Source organism: Balaenoptera borealis, assembly GCF_965194805.1.
Source record: "Balaenoptera borealis genome assembly, chromosome: 12".
Classification (NCBI taxonomy): Eukaryota; Metazoa; Chordata; class Mammalia; order Artiodactyla; family Balaenopteridae; genus Balaenoptera; species Balaenoptera borealis.
Genome location: NC_138869.1, coordinates 10,389,815 through 10,405,748, shown reverse-complemented (window position 1 = coordinate 10,405,748; position 15,934 = coordinate 10,389,815). Strand labels below are relative to the sequence as shown.

The 15,934-nt window shown below is 48.3% G+C and overlaps 1 protein-coding gene across 3 annotated transcripts in view; it reads left to right on the top strand.

Moving 5' to 3' along the window:
- Positions 1–15,934, top strand: part of SLC6A11 (solute carrier family 6 member 11) — a 122,208-nt gene that overhangs the window by 50,488 nt on the left and 55,786 nt on the right. For all 3 annotated transcript variants that reach the window (XR_014232335.1, XR_014232336.1, XM_082345570.1), the window contains exon 6: positions 3,306–3,440. Coding sequence is in view for 1 of the 3 variants with exons in the window: in XM_082345570.1 (XP_082201696.1) it covers positions 3,306–3,440 (135 nt within the window). In the remaining 2 variants the exon portion in view is untranslated. The remainder of the gene's footprint in view (positions 1–3,305; positions 3,441–15,934) is intronic.

The following is a 15,934-nucleotide window of genomic DNA, read 5'->3' as shown; positions in this document are numbered from 1 at the left end:
TAACAAGATCTGTATTGTTTGGACAGTCTACAGCTGCCCTCGGGAAAAATCAAAGGTGATATGCACGTGTCTGGGATGGCTGAGGGTAGAGACAGATTGCAAGGGGCTTTTAGGAGAGCTTGGGCCAGCAATGCATCTCAATTTTCATACTGCTGTCCACTTGCGTGCATTACATAATGATCCTCCTGAACCACCTTTTGTACCCTGGCTCCAGGCTCTCAAACATCAGCTTACAAAGGGATTGTTCTAGCTAACGCCTGACAGCCAGTGGTTTCATTTTGGCAGCCTGACTCGTTGTCCGCACTGTGGCCTTTGGGCAATTTACCTGAATATTTTATTTCCCTTAGGGTTTTACAAAACGAGTGTAAAAAAGAGGGTGTGGGTGCCAGTGGAGAGAGTGGAGTTCTCCTAAATGTCAGATAGAAGCAGAGCATCCATTTAGAACTCTGAACATTGGAATTGCTTCAGAATAATCATCAGCCACTTAATAAATCCTGCCCATGTGCTGACTGAGGAGCAGTCTGCTTTATGTACTGCCAGGGGCACGGCAGGGTGCGTGTGGCCAGGTTATAAATGACCCCTAATGACACACCGGTGGCCCAGTCCACTCACCACAGACCAGACAGAGCACAGCCAGCACGTTTAGTCACATCAAGATGGTCCCACAGATGAAGGCCAAATGTCTGTGATTTTCGTTTGTTCTTATGTTTTACAGGATAACATCCTTTTCCCTAAATTTTGTGAGCATTGGGGGTTAAGCTCCAGAAATATCATTAATCAGGTCCTGGGCATTTTGGATAATTAATCTCCTGCCGTACAACAGAGACAAAAGTGGAAATTATACGATGAAAGCAATAGATTTTAGCCTTCCCAGCTTCATAGACATAAGCTGGTTGATTAGGGGGGTTCATTTTGAAGGAGGAGAATCAAGCATTTGTGTGAAATGCTGAAGATGTATGATAGATTGTGCCTACAAAGCTAAGGGAAGTGGAGATTTTATAGCACTCTTAATTAGCTCTCTGGGCAGGAACCATCGACATTTACTGCTTACTGGTCTCTAATTTATTATTATTATTATTATTATTATTATTACTAGTATCCTCTACTGGTCTGTCGTTATATATTTGACTTGCTTTCAACTTCTTTGGATTACAATATATGTGACAGCAAGAAATTGTTTGTATTGATTATATGCCTTGTCGATTGAGCCAGTGGTTGATCTGGGAACATGGACATCGAAATTTGTGGGGCAGAGTTGTGGGTGGCCTGAGGTGGGTGCCATCATGGTAGGTGAGGGACAGTGTCTGGATGAGATCATCCAGCTTTCCAGGTTGTGTTGGCAGGACCCATGGACACCACCCCCTGCTTGTTCTTATTTCCTGTTGTTCAGGACTGAGTTTAAATTCCTGCTTTGTCACTTACCAACCAAATGACTTAACTTCTCTGAGAGTCACATCTCTAAAAATGGGGAAAATAACACTGAATTTGCATTGCTGTCGTGGGAGTCACATATACAGCGTCATGGTTGATTGCATGACCTTGAAGTCAGACAGTCCTCCTTGTGAATCCCACATCTGCCATTCCTGAGCTGGGCCATCTTAGGTGAGTTAGCAGTGACCTCTCTGACATTCCTCATATCTAAAAAGACGATAATCATAACTATCTGAAGAATGAATGCCTGGTGTGTGGAAGTGATGAATAAAACATAGCAATTTCTATTGTCATGTGTAAAGTACGCAGCATATAGTAGGATTTTATTTGTTCCTTCTTCCTTCTGTCTCCATTTCCCATGTCCTGAACTCCTGTTCATCCTTTATGGGACAACACCTGGATCACCTCCTTGGAGAAGCCCTCTCTGACTACCCCTGAGATCAGCTACTCCCTTCTCTGTGCTCCACCATCCTTTGCGTTCCCCCGATTACACAGTGCATTAGTTATCTACCTACATACACGCCTGTCTTTTCTGTCAGTGGGGAAGCCTCTTGAAACAGAAACTGTCATCCTGTGACTCCCATTCATTCAGGAGTCTAGCTCAGTGCTCGGTACATAGGAGTGCTTAGGGTGTGTGAGTGAATGAGTGAGTAAATAAATAAATGAGTGGAGTGAAGGCCTGAGCCACCAGTGAAAGAAACGGTGCATTGCAAAGGGGTGAGAGGCTCCAGAGTGATGGAGGGATTAAGATCTTAGGTCCTAGAGCACAGGTTCTTTACTTGAGGAATCTGAGCCTCTGGACCATCCAAAAGCTGGTGCACATATCTGTGAAAGTGCACATTTGGGGGAAAGGGGGAGAGGGTCCATAACTGTCATCAGATCCTCAGAAGTTGTCTGTGGCCCCCAAATATTAACAAGTTGCTGCTCTAAATAGATGGAGGAATGAAGTGATTGGAGGAGAGGATGTGACGAGGGAGAAAAAATAAGACCAGGAGGGGACACTGAGTCCTGAGGGCACCTCAGGTAGAACAGGAACTCCTGTGGTCTGTCAAGGTGTTGCTGTTTCCTTCTATGCAGCTCTTGTTCAAGGAAGCTTAGGGAAGATTTCGTTTCTTTCACTGCCTTGATTCTTGCACAGAATCCATGGGCTGCAAGGGTCTCTCAGGTTCATTGGGTCCAATCGCTTGCTTCCAAGCAGACCAAGCCGAAATGATTCCAGGAAAACACTGGGTCTTTCCCACCCTAAACAGCTCCCCACCCTCCTCTCCCCCTCCCATCCCCTTTTCTGTTTTATCCTCTCCTCTCCTCTCCTCTCCTCTCCTCTCCCCTCCCCTCCCCTCCCCTCCTCTCCTCTCCTCTCCTCTCCCCTCCCCTCCCCTCCCCTCCTCTCCTCTCCTCTCCATCTTTGGCTATGAAAACTTGATTTTCATTAAGAGCAGTGATGTTCAAAAATGTGGGTCTTGACCCATTAGTGAATTGTGACATGAATTTAAAGGGTCATGACCAGTTTTTAAAAAATGACACAGTATGATAGAAAATATTAGAGTGCATCACACATGTGAGATGAACATGAGTTTGTGAGACTTCCTGTTTCAGCTCTATGTGTGTATGAGTTGTGATATCGTATGTATTTCTTTCTTCCGTTCTGGTCAAAAAGAGATTGGAAAGCACTGATACAGCACCGCTGTGGGCTCTCAGTAGATGCTCACTGCAAGACCCAGCCTCGAGGGGGTGGGTGCGAGAACAGGCTGTGTCAGGGCTCACTTCTTACCGCTGCGCTGGGTGGCCCTTTGCTGCCAGCCAGAAGCTAGGGGCCTGCCACGTTGCCTGCCACCGTCACTCCTTCTTGATTCTCTCCTCTCCTCTCCTGGCAGGTGGTGTATGTCACCGCGACGTTCCCCTACGTCATGCTTCTGATCCTGCTAATCCGGGGGGTCACGCTGCCCGGGGCCTCCGAAGGCATCAAGTTCTACCTATACCCCGACCTCTCCCGGCTCTCCGACCCACAGGTAAGAGTCGCTGGCTCCGTGCACAGCCGCCCTCCACCTCCGGGAAGCCTTCTACACCGAGACTACACAGACGACCCATTGAGGGAAGTCTGTGGCCCCTTCTCAGAATAATACTTTTCAATGCATAAATTACATGCACAGGGAATCAAGTACATTGAAATACAATCACCAAAACATGAAAAAAAAAAGGAAGATTTATGACATGGTAATGTAGCAAGATCCAGCATGAGGTGAATAATTTCCATGATTTCAAAGCAGTGGTGAGCATACGTGATATTTGGAGAACTCTGTACCGTGATATGAAAATATCTGGGATTTCTACCCATTACAGTACTGTGGTCTGTTGCCTGCCTTTGTAATTGAAGGAAATGCTAAATTTCAGTTAGAGGTCATTTAAAATAAAAATACACAATTTTCTCCACCTAAGAACACAGATCTCTGCAGGCGTGCTTCTCTGAGAGAAACTGGGTCTTTGTTGCTGATTTTCTTTGCGGGGGTAGGTCACAGAAACAAAATAACTGGTGACCTGGCTAAGCTGTTAGTTGTCTTTGGAAAGGCGTCAGCCGTTCTGAATTCGGGGTAGAACTGTTTATGCCGAAGCCTCTCCAGGTGGGTAGGGGTGGTGTGCCTGGGGGGCGTGTTAGACAAGAGATGAACGCATCATCTTAGGGGCCCATGTCTTCTCAACCTCCACTACTTGTTAGAAACTCCTGGGGAGCTTTTGAAAATCCTGATTCCCACCCAGAGCACAACCCAAACCATTTAAAACAAACTCTCTGGGGGTGGGTCTGAGGTCTCAGTATCTTTTAAAGGCCCCCTGGCATTTCCAATGTGTGAAATAACATACTCAACAGATATCTTAGTGGGTGAAGAGGCGCTCGTTTTTCTATGAAAACAAACACAGATCGTGCAGTAGAGCGTGGAATCTGCCTTCAGCTGATCACGAGGCTTGCAAGAGATGTCAAGTCTTCCGTCTCTGGCTTGTGGCTGACCCCTGTTAGGAGAATGGGGGTGTGAGGAGTGCTGGTTCGCGCAGCTCAGGTGTAGCTCATTACGGTGGGTTAAAGTGGACGGTGGCTGGGCCCGTGTGCTCGTTTCTGTCTCAGTTTGCCCCGCCGTGAGGGCCCCGAGGCTTAGGCCCCAACAGCAGCAGCCTGAGTTGCAAGCAGAATTCCTAGGAAGAAGGAAATTAGCTCCTGATGGTTGGCTTCACTGACTCCAACCTCTGATGCCAAAGGCTCAGTTGAAGAAGCAGTTTTGGAAAACAGATTTCCAAAATCACCAGTCTGTACATTTTTTTTTTTTTTCCTGGACCAGGGCTTGAACCCGTGTCCCCTGCATTGAAAGGTGGATTCTTTTAAAATTTTATTTATTTATTTATTTATTTATGGCTGTGTTGGGTCTTCGTTTCTGTGCGAGGGCTTTCTCCAGTTGCGGCAAGCGGGGGCCACTTTTCATCGCGGTGCGCGGGCCTCTCACTATCGCAGCCTCTCTTGTTGCGGAGCACAGGCTCCAGACGCGCAGGCTCAGTAATTGTGGCTCACGGGCCTAGTTGCTCTGCGGCATGTGGGATCTTCCCAGACCAGGGCTCGAACCCGTGTCCCCTGCACTGGCAGGCAGATTCTCAACCACTGCGCCACCAGGGAAGCCCACCGGTCTGTACATTTTTGTTAGGTCCACAAATTCTGCCTTGATCCAGGATGGCCATCCTGTTCTCTGCTCTGCCCACCGGCTTCCTTCTCCTGGTCCTCAGGGCTGGCCAGTCCGAGCATCTCCCAGAGTTTCCAAATCTGGCTGATCCTCAGAACACCTTGGCACATGCTGAAATGCATTTTCTCAGGGGGCTGAGATGGCACCTGGGCATCTGTATTATTAAGAAGCTTCAGAGGCCATTCTGATGATCAGAAAGGTTTGCAAAAACCCAACTGATACCTACAACGTTGGAGCCCTACACATAGACACGTGTGCACACACAGACACACCTACCTCCACACGCAGAACAGAAGTGAGGCCAGGCGGTTCACCATTCAGACCACCTGCCCTAATCATCCCAGTTTTCCTACCGGATCTTTCCTTTAGGCCTCTGGGTCCCAGGCCAGGACGTATCTGCAAGGCTGTTCTAGGGAGCGGCTGCTTGGAGGGGTGGAAAGCACACAGGGCTGGGAGTCAGGACATGGATTCTTCCTCTGGTTCTGCCACTGGTCCTGAGTGACCTTCGACAAGTTCCTTCTCTCTTTCTCCTTCTGGGCCTCAGTTCCCCGCTGATGACATGAAAGGGTGAATTCAGTCAATGGTTTTCAAAGTAGATATGGAGAGCCCTGAGTTTTCCATGAGCATGAGTCGGCAAACTATGACCTGCACGCCAAACTCAGCCCTCTGCCCATTTTTTTTTTTAATTAATTAATTTATTTATGGCTGTGTTGGGTCTTCGTTTCCGTACGAGGGCTTTTTCTAGTTGCGGCAAGCGGGGGCCACTCACTGTCGTGGCCTCTCTTGTTGCGGAGCACAGGCTCCAGACACGCAGGCTCAGCAATTGTGACTCATGGGCCTAGTCGCTCTGCGGCATGTGGGATCTTCCCAGACCAGGGCTCGAACCCGTGTCCCCTGCATTGGCAGGCAAATTCTCAACCACTGCGCCACCAGGGAAGCCCTCTCTGCTCATTTTTATAAATAAGGTCCTATTGGAACATGGCCATGGTATTTTTTTTTTTTTAACATATTGTCTGTGGCTCTTCAAAGGCATAACTCAAAGGCAGAACTGGGTAGTTGAGGCAGAAACCATATGACCCCCTGTATCAAGGGTTCCAAGACCTCCCCCCATCACCACCCCACATTCGGTGATTTATTAGAAGGGCTTGCAAGACGTAGAAGAAGTTATTCTCTTGGATTTGGTTTATTTCCATCATCAGTGGGAGAAAAAGACACATCAGGCAGAGCCTGGAGGAACCCACACCAGGCGTAGAGCGGTCTCTCCCCTTCCTGCCGGGGGAGGCTGCACAGGGCGTCCTCCTTCTTCCGGTATCGAAATGGGGCAGCACGTGCGCAGCACTTCTGCCCAGAGGAGACTGCTCCGGACTTGGAGTCCGGGTTTTTAATGGGGGCATTTTATTAAGTGCATGATCGATCACAGTCCTCTGGATTCCAGACCCCCAGCAGGAAAGCAGGCATTCACTGCAAATGGCATTGCTTGTATGGACAGTCCAGGCAGGCTGGTCCAGCAGAATCGAGTGCCCCAGGCATATGGACAACCGCATCACTTGGCATCATAGGGAATGTCGTAGCGGAGCTCCCCGACACCAGGGCAAGCCATGCCTCCTGGAGAGCAGCATCAGGCCTGCTATGGTAACGCTTTCCTGCACACCTGCAAAACATTAAATATTTACTGTTTGGCCTTTTCTAGAGAAAGTCTGCTGACCACTGAGTTGAAGAACCTTCAGATACCTGTGAGGGGAGGGTTGATGGGCTCCGACCCCGACCTGATCCCCTCACTCCATCCTTGTTGCCCTCTGCCTCTACTGCCACCAGCCTCATTCAGGCCACCACCATCTCCCATTTGACAACTACAGAAGCCTCCTAACTGGTCTTCCAGAAGTGGCTCTTAACCCCTCTAGGCTACTCCCTACCCAGCAGCAGAGTGATCTTTTTGAAATATAAATCTGATGGGCACCTCTCTGTTTAAATCCATTCTGAGGTTCCCTGTGGTCTTTGGAATAAGATCCAAGTGGAGGGGCCTCTAAGGTCCTCTGTGAGCTGCCTCCTTGCTGCATCCCCCATCACTCTCCTCCTCTATCATTCCAGACCTTAGAATTCCAGATTTTGGGCTCCTTTCTGCCCCAGGACCTTCGCACATGCTGTTTCTCCACTGGGAACACTCTTTCTCCCCGAGACCCTCCTTCCCCACCTTGCCTGAACAATATGCAGTCACCCTTTAGGATTCAGTTTAAACATTATTTGGTCAGGCAAGTCTGTCCCAACTGCCAACCATGCACCCCTGGACTGACTTTCCAAAGCACTTATCATGTTTGCAGTGAAATAATCACATATATATGTCATATATATGTATGACCTGTATGATTTATTTATTTTCCATTTATTTGCAACAGATATTTACTGAGTGCCTACTTTGTGTCAGAGATTATTATAGGTATTAGGCATATGGAATTAGACAGTGGACAAAACAGTGATCCCCGCCCCATGGAATTTATATTCTGGTTGGGGAAGAAAGCAGTAAACAAAATCAAGTAAAAGATGCCATCCATTAGATGGTGGCAAGAACCATGGAGACAAAGTATGGACGTGGGGAAAGAGTGCTGGGGAAAAGGGCTGTGATTCCCAACAGGTGGCCAGGAAGGGCGTCTCTAAGAAGGCACCTTGGAAGCTGGGTCTGTATCTGCCTTGCCCACCACTGTGTCCCTAGGCCCTGGATAGCTCAGTGCCTGGTACATAATAGCTCAGTAAATGTTTGCTGAATGAATATAAGAGCCAGAGCTATTTTGGTTTTTAAAGAAAGATTTTGTTGCTTTAGCAAGAAGTCTAAAAACCTCCAGCTCACCAGATCTGTGAGCTGTAATGTTTTTTGTTTCTCTCTCAGTAATGGCCAGAAAATGGATACGTTTGTGTGTGTCTCCACCAAAAAGCAATAGTCATAGCTGATTGTCTGGGACAGAGATGCGAATAGTGACCCCAAAGGGAAAGGAAAACAAAACTCCAGGTAGCTAGTGTTTTTTGGAAGCTGGGGTGTGTTGCAGGAAGGGCTCAGCGTGGCTGGAAGGGGAGGTGGGAGCAGCCCTGAATCTGCTCTTGATCTGCTCTTGGGGCTGAAAGGCAGGCAGAGGAGTGTACAGTCATGATGAGTCTGCATAAGGGTTTTGATGGCTCCTCAAACTTTGGAGGCTGGTGCATCGCGCAAAGCTTGTCTCCTTGTGGGGAGGGAGGGCAGCATGTGAGCAGGTCAGTAGAATCGCAATGCCCCAGCTGGAATGTCTACTCGACAGATAGAGAGATCCAAGTCAGAGAGGCTGAGCCACTTGCCTGTGGCCACACAGCAGCTTAGCAACCCAGTGAAGACTTAGAGCCCAGGGTTCCTGGGTTCTGGGAAGGACAACTCCTAAATGAAGGGAGGTGACGTCTTAAGAAGAAAACAGGTCCACACCACCCAGTTACAACTGTTCCCATTTGTACATATTCCAGACCATGAAGAAGCAGAGGCCACTGGTTTTGATTCCTACTCTCCCGTTATTGGAGATGTGGCCTCAAGCAAGGTTCCTCCCCTCTCTGGGTGAGTCCCCTCTTCTCTAGAATGAGGATCCCAGGCTGTACTTGCCTGCCCCATCAGATGACCATGAAGGTCTAGGATGATGACCCAGCCGTGGAGGAATATTCTTTTCCTTTTATAGTTATGTACTTATTTTAATGTGCATTAGAAAAAAATCTGGGATATCAACCAAATCAAAATACACACACACACACACAGAGTTGACCCTTGAACAACACGGGTTTGAACTGTGTGGGTCCACTTATACATGGATTTTTTTTTTTTTTTTTTTCAGTAAATGCTACAGTACAATGTGTGGTTGGTTGAATCCCCGGATGCAGAGCCCCCGATACAGAGGGCCGACTACAGGACTTGAGCATCTGCAGATTTTGGTTTCTGTGTCAAGTCCTAGAGCCAGTCTTCTGAAGATACTAAAATCCAAAAATCCTCAAGTCCCTTACTGTTGGCCCTCCATATCCACAGGTTCTGCATCTGCAGATTGAACCAACCACAGACCATGTAGTATTTTCCATCTGCAGTTGGTTGAATCCGAGGATGTGGAACCCGTGAATACAGAGGCCCGACAGTGTACACACTCACATGTATATATGTGACACCCCTCCCCACAACCTCACACACATACTCTGAAGGGTAATTTGGCAAGAACTTTGAAAACCAGAAGTGAGCATAGGTTGCCGCCCAGAACATCCCTTATGCGTGTGCATAAGGAGGCATGCACATAGAGGTTTGCTTAAAAAAAAAAAAAAAAGAGTTTATCATAGGAAACATTGGAAATAAATATCCATCAAATAATGACTGGTAAAAATATATATATATATATATGTGTGTGTGTGTGTATATATATGCATGATAAAATAAACAAGGTTAATTTTTTTTATTTTGCAAATTATGTTTATTATCTTATATTCTTTTTTTTTAACATCTTTATTGGAGCATAATTGCTTTACAGTGTTGTGTTAGTAAGGCAGTATTAAATAAATATTAGAACAAACATGGACATGGCAAAAATAGTGCAAATGAAAGATGGTTGGCTGAAGTCTGGGCCACAACCGGGGCTGGAGGGACATCTGGGTAGCATTAGGACTTTAGGTGGCCACATGCTCCCACTCAACACAAGAGGCCAGCTCTCACAGTTAGAGAAAGTTGGTCGGAGAGCTGCTGGCTGGAAATATTTTATCAGGAGGTCAGTAAAAGCCTCGGTCTTGTGTCTCTTGGTAGTGCTCGCCTTTTAGCAAGTCCTGATTTTTTTTTTTCTGAATAATCATCTTAAGTTAGTTTCCCATTTGTACTTCAAATTGCACCAAGAAGGAAAGTTCCTGGAAAGTGTCACTCGGTCTAGTTGTTTGGCTGCTCTCGGAGTGTGAACACACTTGTTTCGTGGGGATGATCTAGAAGTTGCAGTGTTCAGGCTGTGAGGGACTCAAGGGTTGATTCTGGAGCCACCTGGGTGGAGAGCAGGGAAGGAGAGGTGATGGGGGCAGGTGAGCCACAGGGAGGTCATTGGTCCCCTGGGCTGCTCCATCCGGTCCCTGGGGAGTGGGGGGTGGTCAGTGACCTCAGGTGCACTGAGGGGTCAGCAGGGGGTGAAGTGAGCGCTTGGTTGGGGGTCCTTCCTGATCTGCAGACCCCACGAGGACAGGCATCCCGATAGTCCTGTGTACCACTCATCTGTCACCAGAGCCTGGCAAAGCTGCACCTTACGTTATTCCAGGTGCTCGTTGCATGAATCTATGTGCCGGACATCAGTGTGTAGAATGAGTAAGACCCCCCCTTCCCCGCAGGGGGCCCACAGTCTGGCGTAAGAGGGCAGAGTCACCCCTCCTCGCCTGAGTTCCTCTCCCTGTAAGAAGAGGGGAGAGGGACTGGGCGAGATCACAGCTTCCCGTCCTTCCTTCCAGTCAGTTGAGAAGAATGTGGCAGCGTGTTACTGACAACCATCCTTGCGCCAAAGCCAGCGAATGATTCAGCCTTTTATACATACATCCAAGGGGGTGGGAAGCGGCTGCACTCTTGCCATGGCTTTCCCTCTCATGCCTTCCAGAGGCTTACTTGGTGGGGGCCTCGGGGGCGGGGGGTGCTGATGGCTGAGGCTGCACGCGTTAGAACCCCCAAGTCTCCTGGTCTCTCCTGCAGCCTGAGGCACCGGCCCTGTCCTGGGGCTCCAGTGATAACTGGGGGGGCTGCACATTACCATCAGAGCTTCACTTCTCTGCAGACATGTTGGGGGTTCCCTGAAGTCTGGGGCCTGAGGTGGGAGGGGTGGTGCCCATGCAGGTCATCATGGGGAGGGGAGGCAGTGACCCACAGGAGAAAGATGGTCCCCAGGGTGCCTTCCCGCCCCGTAGGATGCTCTTCTCCCGGCATCCCGACCAGAATGATGAGGAGCTCAGATACAGCCCTGCAACCTCCCCAGGATCCAGCATCTCCATTAATTCCAGGTCCGGGCCCAGCTCCCCTTCCCTCCTGCTTACAAGGGGCTCAGACACGCCTATTTGCTGTGTCATTTACATTTACAAAGGGACACAGGGGGCCTGACCGGTGCAAAGCTCTGGACCCCTGCTCCGCGGGGCCTTGGACAAGGGAAAATTCCCTTTGAGGGACGCTTCTGGCCCCTCTGGGCTCGTGTGGCAGGGATTCTCCATCAAAACTGATTGTCGGGCCGGGTCAGGGAGCGTTCACAACAGCCGCCTCTTCCTGTCTCCCAGTTAGTGAAGCAGGAGAGAGAACTCCAGAAAGCGAAAGTAGGTAAAGAGCTAAGTGGTGGGAGCCTGGGAGCTGGGAGAACACCTTCCTCACAGGAAAACGCAGGGTCGAGAGAGCCATGGAAGTTGTTTCCAGGTCTAAAAGGCAGTAGTGTCCATGAGGGCTTCCCGACCACCTGGTTTAAAACCGCAGCCCCCTGCCACCCTCCACGCATTCTGCCCACCTTCCCGGCTTTGGTTTCTCCTTGACACTCACCAGCATTCAGACGTCGTTCATTGTGTATCACTGTCCTCTACACGCTACAGTGTAGGCTCTGTGAGCGAGCACAGGTGACTGATCTGTTTCGTTCGCTGTAGAACTCCAGCCCCCAGAACTGTGCCTGCCCCACAGTACGCACTCAATAAATAGTTTTTGAATGAGTGAAGGAAGGACGATTCCTGCCAGAGCCTGTGTGACTTTGCATTACGGTGACATAGCATACATTGTGGTTGGGGGTCTGCTTTCCAGAGAGAGGGGTTTTCAGTGCAGTGGAATCTGGTGTCGAGGGAAGGAAATTTGAGACACTACTGCCCTTGAGCTGCTGGGCGGCCTTCAGCCCATCCCTTTACTTCTCTGGGCTCAAGGCGCTCACCTGTCCGTCCAGGTATGAATATCTACTGCATAGAGTAGCCGTGAAGCCAGTGTGCCTGGGAATGCAAACACACTTCTAGTTTTCAGTTTGGGTGCCCGGCACATAGGAGGGCGCCGGGAAGTCGGCGGTGTTCCTCGTTCTGTGGCCACGCCACTGGCGCTGGCCAGGGCAAGCCTAGGCCTCACAGCCCAAAGGGGAGGCCTTGAACTCAGAACCGAGAGCTTTTATCATGGGTCCAGTAAATTAAGTTTCTCGTCAAGCCCTTGAAGCTACACAGCAACTCGCCGCCTTTGTCCCCTGGCAATTTGCATTCCGTGGTCTGTTATAACTTTCTAAACATCTATTTGTCTTCTCTGTGAGTTCTGTGTTCTCTCTGAAGTGTGAAGTGCTTCCACTCCATTTTTTTTTCCCTCAAATTTTTATTTTCTGCCTTTTCAGTCTTTGAGGAGCGGAGGGGCTCCTGCAGGAAATCACATTTTCCCTGCCCCAGATTCCTGCCACTCTCACTCTTCATTGTGTTTCAAGTGTGTGTTTTCAGGGCAAGAATAGAAAAGCCTGTCACAGATCCAAGTCGTGGGGTCTACTTTCCCAGGGCGTGTACAAGTTCCCCAAGTCAGCCTCCTCTCTGGAGGGAACTGGAGCCTGCAGCTAAGGTGTCAGATCCTGGGGATGGGGTCCAAGGATGCCCACACAGTGAGAGCTCGTAGAACACCAAATCTATCCCCCTCCCCACCACAAAGGAGGACAAATCAGGGGAAACAAGACCCCGGTTTAAAACCCTACCTGCTTACCCAGCTGGGACGAAGTGAGAGAGTGGCATGGACTTATATATACTCCCAAATGTAAAATAGATAACTAGTGGGAAGCAGCCGCATAGCATAGGGAGATCAGCTTGGTGCTTTGTGACCACCTAGAGGGGTGGGATAGGGAGGGTGGGAGGAAGACGCAAGAGGGAGGGGATATGGGGATATATGTAAATGTATAGCTGATTCACTATGTTATAAAGCAGAAACTAACACACCATTGTAAAGCAATTATACTCCAATAAAGATGATAAAAATAAATAAATAAATAAATAAATAAAAGAAAACCCTACCTGATGAACCTCAGGGATGGGACCATGGAATTGCTGCCACCTGTTGGCAGTGTACTCTGATTCCAGGCAGGGACCCAAGGGAAAATGGGCCTCTTGGCTGTTGGACGTTCAAACCAATATTTACAAAATTGATATAGACTTAGAGACATTGGATGTGTTTTGGAAAAGATTACAAACCTCACTGACATGGGGGTTGCAAACCTCACGCCATGGGACTGAAAATCCCCCAAGGTCTCCTTTCGGTACATTTGATTCTGGGTTAGGGTCACTGCTCCACCATGCTGGTTTGTTTTCCTCTCAGTACCAAGCAGGGGGATGCAGAATCAGATCACACGTTGTTCTTAGCTTCAAGGAGATGGCAGTCTCTTAGGAAAGACACACAATAACAATAAAGTCAGTGGTGAAGGGCTGTGCAGTGGTCGGAATTCACCTGACACAGGTGTGCTCCTCCAGTCATCAGGGAAACGCCTCTGGAATTAGAGATGTGTTATTGATCTAACATCATGTACACTTAAAGACAGTGAATGTTTCTTTCTTTACTGCTTGAAATTCCTTAAGAATTGCCTGCTGTTAGAATCAGAATTCCTGTACACGCCAGTGAGATTCTGTACATCGCTGGGCGCCCACTAAATTCTTCCAGCCACAGGTTTGCTCAAGGTGAAGGTTTGTGCTTTTTAGTTTTCAGCAGTTTTAGCGGCACCTTATTAATCTGCAGTCGTGGTGGTTGAAGAGCTGCTCAGGTATCCATAAGAGTAGTGATACTGGTTACTGCTTATCATTTCTTGATGGCTGACTCTATGTCAGTTACTGTGCTTTACAAACTTGTCATTTAATTTATCCGATTCACTCAATCAGCAAATAGTCAGATGTTGAAAATTATTCTGTTCCAGACTCAGGAGCTAAGTGCTATATATAAGTACCTTAAATTCTGATGACCAATAAGATAAGTCCTTAGATTCTGTGCCTGAGGAATAGTCCTATCTTACAGGAACTGAGAATTTTAAAACCCATGACCTAAAGGTTTTCAGATGAGGAGTCAGGGCTCCAAGAGGTTAAAGCACTAGCGTCTTGCTTACACAGCTAGCACTTGAACCCAGGTGAGTCTGACTCAGCCATGTAAAGGATTCAATGCTGAAACTTTCTGTCATATCTGATTTTCCTGGGCTCACTCTCTCTCTGCCCAGCACTGGGCTGACAGTCCTGCCCAGTCCTGGTTGTGGGGTCTTTGAGCATCCCAGACCTATGTGACTATTTTGCAGGAATCCTAGAATCTCAGCATTGGGTGAGATTCCCACCCGAGGTACCCAGTGCAGGAATCCCCTCTGTAGTAACCTGGTCAGCCACTGATTGGCCCCTCCTGTGACATGGAAGCCCCTCACCTCTACTTTGGGACAGTTTTCTACTCACCTGGGTCCCAGTGTTGAGATATTCATTTATTCTTTCACTTGCTTATTCTTTCTTGACTCATCTGCTCTAAGTTGTCAGTCCCCCACCTTGAGAGTACCCACCAGGGTTGAACACACTAATTTAAATGGAGCCGAAACTACTGAGGCACAAGCCAGCCTCCTCTGGGCTAATAGAATAGCCTCCAAGATGGGCCCCATCCTCCAAGGTGGGCCTCTTACTCACTTACTCACTCTCTTCCTCACACAGCAGACCCAGGGAGCTCTGAAAAAGGAATCCTGGATCATGCAACTTCCTGATGTTGTTCTTCAAATGTATTTTCCTTTAATGCTTTGAATATATCTATAGTAACTACTTTACAGTCTTTGCTAAATCTGACATTTTTTAGGATATAGATCATGTTTTTCTGGTTTTTTGTTTTGTTTTGTTTTTTTGCATGTCTGGTAGTTTTTGACTGAATATTGTGAATAATATGTTGTACACACTCTGGATTTTGTTATCTTCCTCTGCAGAGTGTTGTTTTTTTTATTTTAATAAGTAGTTCCGTTACTGGCTGATCACCTTAAACTTATATAGGTTCAACTTTGTTTTTTAGTGTGGATCTGTGGACATCCCAAGCTGTTTCCCAGGCTCCTCTAATTTAATAGGACTGGATAGGACTTAATGGGATTCTGAACTCTGTCTCCCCTATAGATCTTGCCAGGGCTTGGCTTTAGGCTTTATTAGGATGGAGCTAGAGTAGTGATTACTCTAGAGTGATGGTTCTCAACCAGGGAAATTTTGCCTCCCAGGAGACACTTGGAAATGTCTGCAAATAGTATTGATTGTTACAACTTGGGGGGTTACTGGCATCTAGTGAGTAGAGGCCAGGGAGGCTGTTAAACATTCTACAATGCACAGGACAGCCCCTGCAACAAAGAATTACGGGTCCCAAATGTCCATAGTGCCACAGTGTAGAAACCCTGCTTTAGGACATGGTTCTTCCCACTAATGGAAGGTCTTCCTGTGTCTCAGCCAGGTACCAAGGGTGAGTACTTGGTGTTGACCAGATCTGTCTCCTCGGGCAGGGAGGGAGCCCCGATCCCCTGGCGCTGCTCTTTTCCCCGGCAGCGTCTGGCCTCTAGTGTCTCTGTTGCATTTTCACCCCCAAGCGGTGCTATCTGGGAAGTCTTGTTGGTCTCACCCTGGATGTTTACATCAGCCACGGCCTCGTGGGAACCTCCACATGGACACCTGGGGCATCCGCTCTGCGCGGTTCCCCCTTTCCTGTGCCCCACACTGTAGATTCCAGCTATCTCAGCTGCCCTGCTCTCTGGCCCTGCCTGTTCAGCTTGACGGGACTGTGTGTTCTGCTTGGCTCTAGTTCTTGTCCCCAGGCAGAGGGC